The sequence below is a fragment of the Crocodylus porosus genome, unplaced genomic scaffold (assembly GCF_001723895.1).
Source record: "Crocodylus porosus isolate Cpor-Errol unplaced genomic scaffold, CroPor_comp1, whole genome shotgun sequence".
NCBI classification, from domain to species: Eukaryota; Metazoa; Chordata; order Crocodylia; family Crocodylidae; genus Crocodylus; species Crocodylus porosus.
Window position 1 is genome coordinate 908,611 of NW_017728910.1, and position 15,247 is coordinate 923,857.

Genomic DNA, 15,247 nt, shown 5'->3' on the forward strand with positions numbered 1-15,247 from the left:
AGATGCTCAGCCTGTTGTCATCAACTGGAGAAGCAGTCAGTTGTAAAATCATCATGGCCTGAAGCCATGCTGTGAAAATTGTATCATGAGATATTTGTCAGTCAATGAAGTCATGTACTCTAGCCCCCTGTTTAATGCAGTTCAACATCACTGCATGGTTATGGACCTTACAAGCTCTGTCTTACCCAAGAACATTTTGGCCTGCTACTTCCACTGCCACTGTAAGCATGGTTTCTTTCATTCCTTTTTACTGAGGTTTGTATCAGGTCTGCTTTGAATCACTACTAGTCGAATAAACCGTGATCCAGCTCCTGGTATTAGGCTGTAGCAAAGGTTGTAATAGCATCCCTGTGTGATGTCATCTACAAAGGTCCCATATCCTTTATCAGCCACATTAATGACTGTTATCCAAAACTCTACCAGTGGCCCGGCTTGAAACCAAGGTATTTTAAATGAGAAAATCCTTACTGGTGTTCTTTCCTTCCAACATGCCTACAGTTCCCCATAGACAGCATTTTATTTTCAGTTACTTGAGGGTGAGGACCTAGCTACACATCAGAACGATGCAGCAAAATGTAGGGCTATGGGGCTGCTGTATTTCCCAGCCACTTGCTGGCATGATATCAGCACCTCTAAATCTCCAGGCAGGGTTTTTCCCCTAAAGTCCGTAGTTTCAGCCACCAACCCCCGACCTTTAAATATTTCCTGGGAAGATTGCCCCCTATGCCCTACATCTCCACTCAGCCATAAGAGCATCAGAAATACTTGTCTCTACAACAGAGTTCCCAAGTTTATTGAAAACAACTCTTTAGGATAGGGTTTGCCACTTTTTGCTGTGTGTATGTCTACAACCCCTATGGCAGAGGGTTGTGTCTGTGGCTCCACCAGCAGCATCAGTTGCGCTTCTTGATGATTTACCAGGCCATTTGCAAGTGATTAATGTTCACCACTGAGATTCCTGCAGTAGTATCCACCTCTCACTCTGAGCCTAAGCACTATATTATAAAAAATTACTTAAGTCTTTTTCTAATTGATGAAAAGGATCATGCAGGGAATAGTGTCCAAGATGTTTTTCAAAACAGGTTGAGAATATCCATTTGTATGTCCTTTCTGAAAAGTTGGGTTCCCAGTCTGTTTATCTAGAAGAGCCAGCTGCTCACCTGGTGCAGAGCCGTCATTGCTTCTAGTTGTCATGTACCATTCAAAGAGTTCCCTGAACACTTTGCCAATGTAATTTTTCCACATAAACAAGCATTGTAATTGCTACAGAAATGTCACCTGGCTGTGGCTGGGAGGACAGGAGTAGAAAAGGTATGGTACATCAGACAATTTCTTTGAGAAGTAAGTAATGACACTTCCCAGGAAAAGTTTTGAGAATTATCAACACAGAAAATAGAAAAGCTAAAACCAAAGGCAACAGACATTTCACATTTGCATTTTTCTCTTCTTGTTGCAATAATAATTGGTATATTGGTTTAAATTCCTTACTGGTTACATTCTGGTTTTTATATATATGTTTTTAAGTGAAAAAAAAGCGCAATGCATTGCTTTTTTTCTCATTTTCCTTGCTTCCCTGTTGATGATGGTTAACATTTGTGGCTCTTGCAGAATTGGCAGAGTTAGGGACCATGCATCGTTCTGGAGTCATAGTTGGACTTAAGTTTGGCTGTTCCAAGAGTTCTGTGCTGTTGACTCATGTGGCCACTGGGTGCCACTATTGATGCACTTATGCATACCAAATTGTTAAGTCTCCTACATGATTTCCCCATGGAAGTGGTATACTGTAGCTTGTTATGGGAAGTGCATCTCCCCACTGCTGGAGTCAGGAATTGCTGGGACTTAGATAAGCAACAAAACTTGAGCCAGGATAGCCTTAAGGGGGAGGCTCTGGACTTACTGAGCCTTGAAGAGTTTGTTGTGTACTGTTCCCCTTTCTTCTCCACACCATTGAAAGCTTTTTTTTTTCACCTTTGTTTAATAGATCAGTCATTTCTCTCCCCCACACAAGAATAATGCCCATTTCTCCTATGGACTAAGGTGCCATTCTTTCCCTCCATGCCTCCCCGGGTGGCTTCCTTAACCTCAATAGAACAATATTATGGTATGTTATTTTTGTTGGTTATAGCATGGGATTAGGAGGCAAAAGAGCATAGTTGTTACTACGTAGTCTGCTTGGTTTGTATTTTTGGACAAGTTGTAGCCTCTCTCAGCTTAAAATAAATCCTAAACAATAAAGTGTATGTATGTATGTATGTATGTATGTGATTTATATGCCGCCTTTTGCAACAAAGGCTTGTCCCCCTGTTCTCTGCCCTCCCAGATTTCCCATATCAAGCTGGATGTTCCCAGGATAACATTTATGTTTCTCCCCTTTGCTAAGCACTCTGTTCATGTAAATTATACTGGCACTAATGTAAAAATGACCAGGTTTCTGTATTGATTTTGATTTGTGGGATTCGTGCATAGCCTAATAGGCCACAGGCATGTCAAAGCTAACTAGGAAAAGATGTTGAGTCATTCTATGTCATGAAAATATGCTTCTTTTAAAGGCCTGAGTTTTTTTTATCTACTGTGAACTTAGCTGAACTACTATTTAACAATGCTCTAAAAGACTGGGAGAGGAATAAATACAACTGAAAGGAGAAAAAACTAACTCCCAACATGTTGATACAGCCATCCTATTTAAGAGTGCTCTAGGTAAGAATATTTCTGCATTAAGATTTGGAAATGAGCGTTATGATTTGTCAAGTCATACATTTGTTGAATGTATGGGGAGGTCATTTGCTGGATGAGAGATGGAGAGATCCAGTCCTGGATGATCTGTGGATTATAAAATACTGTAAGCACATAACTAAACAAAAAACTAACTGCTCCTTATAGGAAACCTACCTATAGCATTCAGTGACAGTGGTTTCCTGTTGGTTCTTAATGTAAATCACAAAGTACAAAGATAATGTAAAATGCAGTTAGCCAGCTGGTCCTAAATCCCTTTTTGTGTCTCTCTTAGTAACTTTGTGCTCAAAAGAAAAGTATCCATCCTGGATAAAAAGGTCAACAGCTGATGTGGTGTACACACTTCTTAGAACCTACTACAAACATGAGAGGAAAAGTCTTCTTTTTATGCGGTACAAATATGCTTTCTCAGTGACTGGATTCTGGACCCTTGTTAAACAGCAAAAATTATGGTTTAGTTGCATTGGATTCTAAATTAAACATGTGAATCCAAAGTTTAGTATTAAGGACAGGACTTTGTCCTTCCTTTATGCTCTGATACAGCGGTCTCAGATACGAACTAATTCCAGTCCTTTCTGAGACAAAGGTCCCATTTATGTCAGTGGGTATGTTGCCTGCACAAGGATTATTGGATAATGTGTTGGTTTTTAAGACAATGCTGTGTTGGGAGCCCTGTGCAACAACTGAACATTTTAGCTTCATTGCTTGAAGGGGGAAGGGCTTGAAAAGTAATTCAAAGGCAGCTCTGTGGTTGAACTTCCTTTTCCTTAAGGAAACTCAGCAGGTTTATACCATGCGTTGTTGCATTTCTTTAGAAAGGTGCTATGGACCTCAAAAGTAGCACAGAGAACAGTATGTACCTCGTGACACAGTGGTTGTCATGGTAAGTGCATTCTTTTTATTACTGAATTTAACAGAAGAATAGTCGCATTCAGACGATTCTTTCAAGATTTCTCTCAGACAAGTGTGCAGGAGTGGTTCACCCTGTTTGGTTTATACTTGTGAAACTTATTTTCTAGTTAAACTTTCACTCTTTGTGTAAAATTTAAACATTACTAATAGCCAAGTTAAAAGTTGCTAGGCATGGTAGGCAAATGGCTTAAATAGCTCAGCATTTCAAAAGCCTAGAAATGATAGCTGGAAAACAGACCTAATTAACTCACTTTCTCACCCTCTCCTCCCCTTAAATCACAAATATATTTTAATACATTCATGTGATTTAGCCTCCTGGATAGCAGTTTACACAAGTTTAACTACTAACTTATTAATGCAAAAATGTTGATACCATCAGCATGTGAATGCCAAGGACTCTCTAACTGAAACAGCTGAGAGCTGTTTCTCAACATTTTAATTTGGCTGTATAATTGGCAAAGGGGCTCCTCATTTTCCATTCAAAATTAGAGGTAATTTCATAGGATCCTCCTACAGAGACAATCTATAATTGAAATAATTTATTATTACTGTCACCGACTGATAAGAGATACTGATACTGTCCCCCTGCTGGTCATTCATTAAGTTGCTGTTAGGATTCACCCTGGATCTTAACATGCAGTGTTTGGGTACTTCCCAGCTAACTCCCCTCTTTTTCTGGTACCTTCTCAAACTAGCAACCCCATGCTCTAGGTGCACAAACCAGGAAACTGACAACCAAGCATCCTTAGTGCACAGCCTCCCTCCCTCCCTGCTGGCAGAGGGTCTTTTATCATTTGTCACAATTCCAAATGCCCCTCCTGCTGAGCCTTTAGGATCTCTGTCTGTCCCTGCAATCAGCTCACCTTGGTTTTTCAGGTCAGAAAAGTTCCCCTAGCTTAACAGATTTTCTTTTTGTCATGTGCTTCCTGGACTTTCTATTGTTCCAGTCTTCCTTCCTGCAGACAATCTGGGATAACCTGTTTCTTTTATTTGGCCAATCTCTTTAATTTACTCGTTGTTCTATCAAAGCAGATTCATTCTATGCTTCACAGTTCCTTTGATTGCCCTGTAGTGGCTGTGTATGACAAATGACATGGTCTCTGTCAGCTAATGGCTGGTTGAATACATGTGGGGGTTGTTAGTTCATAAAAACAATCACAATTTGTAAATTGTACAGAAAGATTCCCCAAAGTCTACAATTTACACCATTTATAAACCTTTTTAATGACTGCTGTTGCTTTCATATTGCTTCCAGTGCAACCCTCTTACAGAGGAAGTAGTACGAAATGTATTGATAATGGCTTAGTCTAATGATAACTGCAATAGATTCTGTGTAAGAAAGAGAAATTGGCAATGTAACATTAAATGTAAGCGTATCATACGTGGCACACTTAGCTTCGCAATATATTTCTTATGAGGATATATTTACACTGATGTACTGACTACAGTTGCATTTCCATTAATACAGCCAGTGGTAAGCTAGAAAGACAAAAAACTGTTGGGGAGCAAAAAAAATATCAAATGCTTCCTCCTTTTACTCCTGGGTGTGGTCTACCACATGTAAAAGAGGAATTTGTTTGCCTTTGCCTGAGAAGCAGTTTCAATAAAATGAGAGGTGTCTGGTTAGTCACCTCAGTTAAAAGAGACACCAGAAGGTTAAAATCACAAGTATTTACCTCCTCTGCCATAGATGCTGTATTGCTTTATTAGGACAACATGAAATGTGTAACAGATGTAATATCACACACTACTTGGTAAACTATGCATTTAGCGAGACTTTCCTTATTTTCTTTTGCAAAGAAAAATGAGAGCTTCCAAGTTTTGAAAGTAGTGCTTCATTTTAATAGGAATCAAATCTGGTACTCTGCTAGTGCGAGGGCATTATCCAATTACCAGTACCTGTGACACAAAATAGGTACCAAGAAAAAGATCTGGAGACTAAATCTTTTCTTCCAAGAAAGGCAATTTTGGTAACCTAAAAGTAGTTTCATATCCTGAGAAATTAAGCATTTAAAAGCTGTGTAAGATGTTGGCTTACGGTTAAAATAAACTCAGTTGCATGTTATGGTCAAGCTTTCCAGCTGGCACAAGTCAGCATATACAAGTTTCATTTTACAGCACTGAATGAACTGGCCGTATGTGTAACTTGGTGGGCAGTATCATTAGTTACTAAATGATCAGATCTGCTTCTAGTTTAAGATTCAGCAATGCTAGACCCAAGTCTTGGTCAACATGATCAGCACTCCCACTGTTTCTTTTTTATACTCTGCCTCTCTGTGTTTATCCTGCTGGTGTCATCCTATTCTTTGGGCAACTCTTTTTAGAGGGGGGGCAGTTTTCTGTTTGTACAGTTTGAAATGCAAACAGGGTTCTGGCTCATAACTAGAGCTTCTATATACTAGAGTAACACCAGCCAAGGTAAATTGCCTATGTTGTGCCCTTTTTAACAGAGTGGTCGGTCACCTACCTAATGCTGTATTCCATTTGCCTGTTTTTAATGTCAAGGCTGTCCTGTTGTTAATCCCATGCTACATGGCTAACAGACTCTCCAGATTGACAATTACCAACTAACTACTGTATTCAGTTTATGCTGCCTTATCAAATCAATACCTAAGTAGAAATAAAGTAATCCAAAAGTGTGTATGTGGAACAACAAATGAGTTTCAATTCTTTGATTGTAGGAAAACCAACATTGTATTATTTTATAAGAATAACATGCAGGAGAGTATATCTGTCTGACAGACATGATTCTCAAGTTTGAAACTAATTTTGTTTTAGACATTCAAGCTGTGTGGTTCTCAGTGCAACCATATGAAGTTTGGCACTATCTAGCTGCTCATTTTTAGTGACATCTGAATTGTGATGCACGCGTTCCTTGTTCAGTCAAATATGATTAAGATGGCCTATTAGCAACTAAATGGGCAGAGCCTCAACAAAAAGTTACAGAATATTTTTTATTCAGAGGTAAACCAGACAACATGGTTCTCACTTCATAAAGCTTCAACAGAAAATGCAGAGAAGTGGTAAGTTGTATTTAAATCCATTCTGACAGAAAATATAGAAAAGCATTTATTTTGGTTTTACAAGTGCTACATTATGAAGCTGCACACCTATTTAAAAGTTCATCTGATCAATAAAGCTTATAGTATGGACAAGCGTAACTGCAAAAAAAAAAATAGAAGCCTTTTTTCCCCATATTTTCATGGATAATTTGATATGGAATGGCCCAATTAAAAAAAATCAAGTTAAGGCACCGTCTCATTGAGTTTAAAAGATGATTCACATTTTAAATGCATTTAAAATCATACCAAGATTCTACACTTTTTCAATTTACAAAATATGCCAACTTCCAAGGATGAGGAATGTAAATGTGAAGTTGTGTCTAGACACTGGAGCACATTAAGTGCTAGAAACAGCCATAGCTCCTTTGACTTTAGATGGAACTTGTGAGTTTACGCCACCTGTCGATCTGTCCTTTGGCAGTTAGCTACAAAACAACTTAAATCGAATGCATCCCTAAAAAGTCTTTTCCTGCGTTGATCATAACATAAGCAAGTCTCAATCAAGCTGTTGAATGCTTTTTTTTTTTTTTTTGGCAGAGTACATCAACAAAAACCTCCATCTTTAAAGTTACTCCTAGCTGTTGCAACAGGCACTTGAATAGTCCAGGGTTGAAAGGCCTGTAAAATAAGCTAGGTACATTAAGTCATTAAAGGAGTTTCAGTTTTAATTTGGACTTTTCTTTCTTTTAAATATTTAAATCCAAATTTCATCCTTACTTGGAATGTATAAGGAAATTTAAATGCTAGAGACCAGAGGCAACTTTGGATTCAGTAGCATGGCTCACCTTGCAGAGATTTAGCTGCATTATTAGCATACATGTTTGAAGAATGCTCCTTTTCTTTGGAAATGTTGCTTGCATGTAAGTGGCACATGTTTGATGGATTCTTATCAACTACATGAAAAAGTCACATTGTATTTAAAACAAATATAGCATTTAATTTGCTGGAAGTGGTTCACAAATATTTACAGCCTAGTTTAACCTGCTACCAAGAACAGCTGAATAGTGCTGATAGTCTCAAAAGCAATACTTACCATAGCTATTACACATTTTGTGAAATGTATGTCAGTATTACAGTATGCCAGAAGCAGCATTTGTTTTGTGTCATGTTTGGTCATTCCGAGCAAGTAACATCCACTTATTTTACACTAACAAGCACTTGTATTTTTATTAGAACAGTTTTGCAAGGGGCATGGGATAAGGTTTTCCTCATTAATAAGCATTTTGAGCACTAATGCACTGTCACATGCAGCAGTAGAGAGAGGCTACACAGACACAATGATGATCCATCTAGATAAGCAAAATAAAAATAAGGCTGTGAATGGCCCAGCTGGCTTACTTATAAGGGTGCTTTACATTCGCAATACAGCCACTGTAAAACAGAGATGCTAGGATTCTTTTAAATAAAACCACTTCCACTTATACAGGAGGTTAACAGATCATAAGACTCGTGTTTACACAACAGATGTAATCAACTCCTACATATCTACACAGCATACAGCTTAACATATCTACACTGAACACAGATATGTACTTCACTGAATAACTAGGTCCACGATTGTAGATCAATAATAGAATTTTATTGCTTTATACATGTGGTGCTTTTCAAGGCACTGTGGCATGGACTAGAAAACCTGGAATGACTCGTGAAGGAACCTGGAATGATGCGTGGCCACCATGGAAAGTCATTCTAGAGCAGGCTGAGAACGCAGTTACGCTTCCGCACCAGGGTCTCAAACGCAGGAAACAACAGTTCATTGTAATTCACGGGAGAGCAAAAACATGGTTTGGGAGCAAGCTCTCACATGCCCATCCGGATGCTCTGGATGATCTGGAAGATGGCTGTGAAAGAGGAGATGAGGTAAGGGGGGCTGAGGCAGGCAGGAGGAAGGGTCAGAGATGCAGGGTGGTGCCCTTTAACCAGCTGAGGGGGGCGGGGGGGGGGGCAGAACTGGCTAAACAGCACAGGGGAAGCTTCAGCCTTAAAAGAAGCCTCTCTTCTCCATCCCCTCCCCGGCTGACACTTGCGCCCGATATCGCTCTAAAAGGAACAGGGTAAGTGGCAGGGGTGGGGGGACAGGGCCCGGAGAACAGGGCAGGCAGAAGCCGAACCCACTCGGGCACGCGGCGCCAGACAGCTGCGCTGGTGCTGCTGGACGGGCCGGGCAGGAGCCTGGCGATTGCACCTACGGTCCCCCCCACCCCCAACAGCGGCGGGGAACCTCCTGCGCCAGCGGCCGCCAGCGATAGGCTGAGGCCGGGCGGGGGCACCCCCACGGCTCCGGACGCTTACCGGAGCCGCACACCACGAAGATGAAGAGCGCCAGCAGCCAGGGCCCCACCGACGCCTTCTCCTCCGGCGCGTTGCGCTGCAGGCAGATCACAGGGTCAGCGCCGCGGGCCCCTCCCGGCCTGGACCCCCCACCCACGCCCCCCGGCCGCGGCCCGCACCGAGGTCTTGGCGACATTTCCGCGCTGCGTGATGTTCTTGCTGTGCTTCTCGTTCGCCATCCGGATCCGCTGCTTCGCCACCATCCTGCCGGGATGGGGTCTGCGGGTCTCGGCCGCTCAGCACCACCCGCGTCTCCCAAGCCGCGCGGCTGCCAGCGTAAGCACTAGCGCTGCGCGCCGCCCCCGGAAACGCGCCGCGCGGGGCGGGACGCACCCGCCACCCGGAAAAGGTCGCGATTCCGTTCGCGTGTCCTCCAATCCGCGCGGCCGAGCCGGGAGCACTTCCGAGGCAGCGCTAGTTCGGGGGCGCGTTGGGGCAGGAAATCGCGCGCCTCTCCTCCGGTCACGTGACCGCTGAATCCCACGTCACCTGCGAGGACCTGGGCGACGTGTAGTTTCCTAGTTTACTCTGACCCGGACGGAGATTGCGCTGCCCAAGATGGCGCCTCCCACGCCGCTGCTGGCAGGTGAGGGCGTGAGGGTTGGCCAGGGCAGAGGGTGTGGTGGGGAAGGGAGGGGCTCCCGCCGTCCCGGGGCTGAGCTGGGGGCACTGCCTCCCAGCCGCCAGCGCAGGTCTCGCGCGGACGGCGGAGCCGCCGCGTCCTGTCCTCACCCGCGGTCGTGCCTGGGGCACCGCCCCCTTGCCTGGGACCGGCGGCACCGCCGTGAGTCAGCTCCGGGACTGCGCGGCCGCGCCTCGCGCTCGGGGGCTGAAACCGACCCTAAAGGGCCCCCGGGGGCCTGGCGCGAGGCTGCGGTGAGGCTTAGCGCAGCGCCTGCGTCCCGTGGAAGTCTGAAATCGCCGCGAGGAAAGAGAGTGTCCCGAGCAGTTCCCGGGCCCCGCGGAGGTGGAAACGATGAAGGGTTTTTCCCATGTGTTTATTAGGTTTGAAAGTTAGGGCTGCAGAGCCTTGCACCACCGGCCCTGGGTAGTACGGAGGGCCATGGCCTGCTGAACCCCACATTCCCTGGCGGGCCAGGTGACATGGCAGATCCTGGCTGTGGGTTGAGCACCCCTGGTCTATGTCAAGGAACATCTCAAAACTGTAGGCGAGCTCTGGAGAGATGCAGAGAGCTGGTCATGAGCATGTCAGAGAATCCTGACGTGAGGATCAGGGCTCAGAAGGGCATTAGGCAAGACTGTCTGGAGGGGTCTTATGACCTTAGTTCTCTTCGTAGTCATGATGGTGACTTAGAGTCATAAAATGATGGAAAATGAGGGTTGGAAGAGACCTCAGGAGGTCACATCTAGTCCAACCCACTGCTCAAAGCAGGGCCATCTTCTCCATACTTCAGTTTTCTTGCATGTTAAAGGCTGATGGAATTTGGTTTGTTTGCTGTGGCATGGACCATTTGTTTCTAAGCATGTCAAGTGCTTTGAAATCCTTAAATGGAAGAGACTGAGAGAAGAGTGTTGAAATAGCTAAAAATGAAGTAAAGGTACCATGATCAGTGTCCATTCAGTATAGTATTTCCTGCCTTTCCCTTGGCTGGGCTATCCAGACTGCCTGGAAGGAATAGGGCTTTGCTTTATCTTCTGTGCTTCCAACTTTTGGAAGCAAGTGCGTCTCTTCTCGCTTCTGGTTGCTTGTATATATTGGACATGTTTTCAGCTATTTATGTTTTTCTGCCCTCTAGTCACCTCTGTCTTCCAGCCTGTTCACCATGTTGTAAACAAGTTGCTCAGAGAATAGTTCTGTAATAGGCATAGAAAGTGTTTATTTTTTAAGGCCTCTTTATTGAGAAGCTGCAGGGTGGGTGAGGTAAGGATACCTAGTAATTGAATTAATGAGGAGCAGAAAATCATTTATAGAGCATAAAGTGTAGGGACAGTTAGGGATTGCTATATCTGTCTACTACATGGTAAAATTAATATTTTTTAAGGCAGAAGGGACCCTGGGAATTTTCTGCTCTGATCTGCATAACCCGGGGTGTAAGACTTCATGAAGTAATGCGTTTTGCAAATCCAGTATCTATTGTTGGATATAGAGTATAACTTTTAGTCTTGATTTAAAGAATACCCCATGATGGAGACTCAGCCAAAACCCTAGGTAACCTGTCCCCTTTAAAGTAATCCCAATTGGTTTAACCTTGCCCTTCGCTATTGTATTTTGTTATATTTTTATATGTTTGATTGAAGAACCCTGTGTTATCACATTTCTGTTTACATCTATGGTTGTATAATGTAATGAAATTGCTCATTTACCTTCTCTTTTGAGAAATTGAGTACTTTCAGTGTTGAGTCTCTTGTGCATAGGGAACTACCTAAATCAGTACAGAAGTGTGTGGTGCATCAGCTCCTTTAATCTTGCTCTTTTTGCTGCATGCTTCCCTGCTGCTTGTTGGCTCAGGGACCAGCAGTCTTGCTGCTTGTTGCTGATGGGCCAAGAAGCAAAAATTGTGGTTTTAATTGTGCCGTGGTTTTTGCCTCCTGGCCAATCATCAGCCAGCAGTGGGTCTGCCAGGGCCCCTCTGTTAATCAGTGGTGGGAGGCAAAAACCACAGCATATTTAAAACTGTGGTTTTTGCCTCCTGGCCAATCTGGAGCAAGCAGCAGGGCTGCCTGGTTCCCTCAGCCAATCAATGTGGGGGGGAGGGGCAAAAGGGCAAGATTAAAGGAGATTCTGCACAGCACACTTCAGGCATGATTTAGGTAGATCCCTACTTATTGGAAGGCACGTTTGAGTCCTATAATCACTTCCATGAAAGCTTGCCTAAGAACCTTTCAAATTCTTCAGTATTCTTCAAGTATTTCAGCACAGCTGGACAGGCTATTGTTGTGGGCTCTCCATGCCATGTTCAAAAGTAGTAGAAGCTCCTTACTTGTAATCAAGATTCCTTCTATTGTATTTTTTTTTTTCAAGTCTGAGGACCACACAGGTCATTCTGGCCACAGCACTGTACTGTGCTCACATTTAGCTGATTATCCACCATAACCCCCCAAGTCTGTTTCAGAGTCGCTGCTTCCCTGAAAAGTAGAGGCTGCATTCTTTGTTCCAAAAAGTGTGTGTTTTGTTGTTTGTAAGTACATATTGCTGTACATATTGCTTGCTTGCACTCAGTTTATGTGATCCAGGTTGCTCTGTAACAGTGATCTAATTTCTTCAATATTTACCAACATCTCAAGCTTTCCATTACCTGCCAACGTTACCTGCTGACTTTGTGATCTTTTTTTCTTCTACATCATTCTTAAAATTAATAAATAGTATTGAGCTAAGAACCAATCCAAGGGGGATCCTCCTTGAAGCATACCTACCTGTCTGTCATTATAGTTTGAAACCTAGAAGTTAATTTTTTTTAAATACTAGTTTCTTAAATTTAGGGCTGTGTGAAACAGCATCATTCTGTTTTGCCTGGAGTTTCAACGGTTTGATGGAACAGTGTTTCGTACTGAATTTCATTTAGAGTTGAAACAGCTGTTCCGTTCTGTCAAAACAGAAATGCTGTTTCGAGTCTGGGTGGGGATGGGGATTCAGCCCAGCTGGACTGATTTCCCATCCTCAGCCTGTGGTCAAAACGTTTCGACCAGCCTCATTTTGTTTTGAGGCTATTTAGAGGGCCTTTGTTTCATTCCGATTTTGCTGTTTCGATCACAAAATTGGTCAAAACAGTGTCAGAATGAAACAGCCGGCAAAATTTCGCATGGCCGTATTCTTAATTAAAATGTCACATGGTCCCAAGTCAAATACCTTACTGGGTTCCAAGTATATTATGTCTAGGCTGCTACTGTTTTCAACCAGACTTGTAAATCGTAAAAATACCAAATTAATTTGGTAAGATCTACTTTCCATAATCATATACAAATGTTAATTATATTACCCCTATTCATTCTGTATTAATCAAGTCCCATATCAGCTATTCCTTTATTTTGTTTGGGTTAAGCAGAGGACCTTGTATAGAGTCATCACATTTATCCTTTTAAAATAATAACCAAATATTATCCTTCTTCCTATTCTCTAGCAATTTCTAGCCTTACTAAATAACTACATTAGTAGTCCAGAAGTCCAGTAGTTTATCTTAATAAACGAACAGACACCAACAACAAAGAAACTTACAGATTTCATAGATTTTAGGGTCAGAGGGGACCTGTTAGATCATTGAGTCCAACCTTCTGCCCTGGGCAGGAAAGTGTGCTGGGGTCAGATGACCCCAGCCAGGTGTTTGGCCAGTCTCCTCTTAAATACTTTCAAGGAAGGAGACAGTACCACCTCCTTTGGAAGTGTATTCCATATTTTGGCAACCCTCACTGTAAATAATTTTTTCTTGATGTCCAATTTAAATTTGCTCTCCTTCAGTTTGTGACCATTGTTTCTAGTTACCCCGAAGAGCGCCCTGGTAAACATCGTATCCCCTATTTCCTGCTGTCCTTTTTGCTGCCAGCCCAAGCTCCATTTTCACTTTGGCTCTCCTCACTGCTTCCCTGCAAGCTTGAGCCAAGCAGGTTATAGTCCTCCTTGGTGGCTGCCCCTTGCCTCCACAGCCTGTAGGTCTCTTTTTTCCCCCTCCAGGCTCTCCTGGATTTCCCTGCTCAACCAAGAAGGTTTATTTGCTCTTTTGCCCCACTTTATCTGTACTGGGATGGTCCCTTTCTGTGCCTGCAGGATCAGTCCCTCGCCCACCCTTCCTGGGCTCCCATCCCTCCAATGCTTTTGTCCATCAGTCCCTCCTTAACTAATCTCCTGAGCTTGTTGAAGCTGGCCTTCCTAAAGTCTTCAGAGATGCAAAGTGACCAGCACATCCCTCTATTAAAATTAGAGGTGCACTGATACATCAGTCTATTGTGTATCTGCACTGTGAAAAGGAAAAATGACATTATTGGCAATCAGCTTTTTTTGGCTGATGCGGCCGATAATGCTGCAGATAAATGCCATGTGTGCTCACAGCTGCAGCATGCGTGCAGCCAGCCCGGCGGCTTGGAGAGCAGTGTCCAGCTGGTAAGTCTGTTTGTGGGGAGGGTGGAAGGCATGGGAATGGAAACGTGCTGCATGGGGCGGGACCTCCGTGCCACCCGGAAGGGGTCACAGCTTCGCTTACTTGCAGCCTCCAATCCGCACGCCCCGGCCAGGAGGTAGCACCAGCTTGGGGAGAAAGGGATGTGGAGGCTGCAGATCAAGGCCCCTGCTATGAGGGAGGGAGTGGGGCTGAAGCAGGCACTGCCCAGCTGGGGTCAGGCAAGATGCGGGACAGTGCTTTGAGAGGCTTGTCTGGGAGGTGCAGGGATGGGGGAGTGGATCCCACTGCTCCCTACAACCCTGGGGGACCCACGGGGAGTATGTGGCTCCTGGATCTTTGTGTGGGGTGAGGGTGGGCAGCTGCTGTGGGGTGGGGCTGGGGGTGGCGCCAGGCTGTTTCCAGCAGAGAGGAGCTGGGCTGGGGCTGTGCTTGGAGCGGGCAGCAGTGGCAGTGCTGGAAATGGGGGCTACAGTGAATTCCGGGGTGGCCACAGCCCATCCCATAACTCCCCCCGACCCCAGTGCCACTGCCACACACCCCGATCACAGCCTTGGTCCAGCGTCCCTGCCAGGAAGAGCCTGGCGCTGCCCCCTGTGGCAGCCCACACTCGCCCCCCCCATACAGATTCCAGGGGCACATGCCCGCTGTGGCTCCCCTGGGGTTGTATGTAGTGGCAGGATCTGTCCCCTCACCACATCCCCCGGACAAACTTTACACGGCTCTGTCTTGCACCCTGCCCCAGCCCCACTCCCTCCCTCACTGTGGGGGCTTCCATCTGCTCTCTTCCCCCCCCGCAACAAACTTGCCAGCTGGCTGCTGCTTTCCAAGCTGCCGGGCTCCATATCAGGAATTGGATTGGTATCAGCCAATATGGCTCATTCTGCACCCCACCCTGGCTGGATAGCGCCTGCCCCAGCCCCACTCCCTCCCTTACCTCAGGGGCCTCAAATTGTCCCTCCCCACAGACTTACTGGCTTAGACTTACCTACCTGGAGCTGCTCTCCATGCTTACCTGGGGCTGTACACAGAGGCAGGAAACCAACAGCAGGAGCTGCCCTCCCCCCCCTGGACAAGACTCTCATGGTTCTGTCCTGCACCCTGCCCTCCCCCAACTGGGCAGTGCCTTCCCCTGCCCCA

At 44.7% G+C, this 15,247-nt stretch overlaps 2 protein-coding genes across 2 annotated transcripts in view; one reads left to right on the forward strand and one right to left on the reverse strand.

Annotated features, from left to right (window-relative positions):
• Positions 1–6,585: 6,585 nt before the first annotated feature.
• Positions 6,586–9,357, reverse strand: SERP1 (stress associated endoplasmic reticulum protein 1). Its single transcript, XM_019532584.1, has 3 exons — positions 9,158–9,357; positions 9,000–9,075; positions 6,586–8,548 (listed from the first exon to the last, which is right to left on the reverse strand). Exons 1-3 carry the CDS (start codon positions 9,239–9,241, stop codon positions 8,508–8,510), a joined length of 201 nt encoding a protein of 66 aa, XP_019388129.1. The 5' UTR covers positions 9,242–9,357; the 3' UTR covers positions 6,586–8,507.
• A 118-nt stretch (positions 9,358–9,475) lies between these two features.
• Positions 9,476–15,247, forward strand: part of EIF2A (eukaryotic translation initiation factor 2A) — a 37,467-nt gene continuing 31,695 nt past the window's right edge. The window contains exon 1 of the mRNA XM_019532581.1: positions 9,476–9,624. Coding sequence (XP_019388126.1) covers positions 9,597–9,624 — 28 coding nt within the window. The 5' untranslated portion in view covers positions 9,476–9,596. The remainder of the gene's footprint in view (positions 9,625–15,247) is intronic.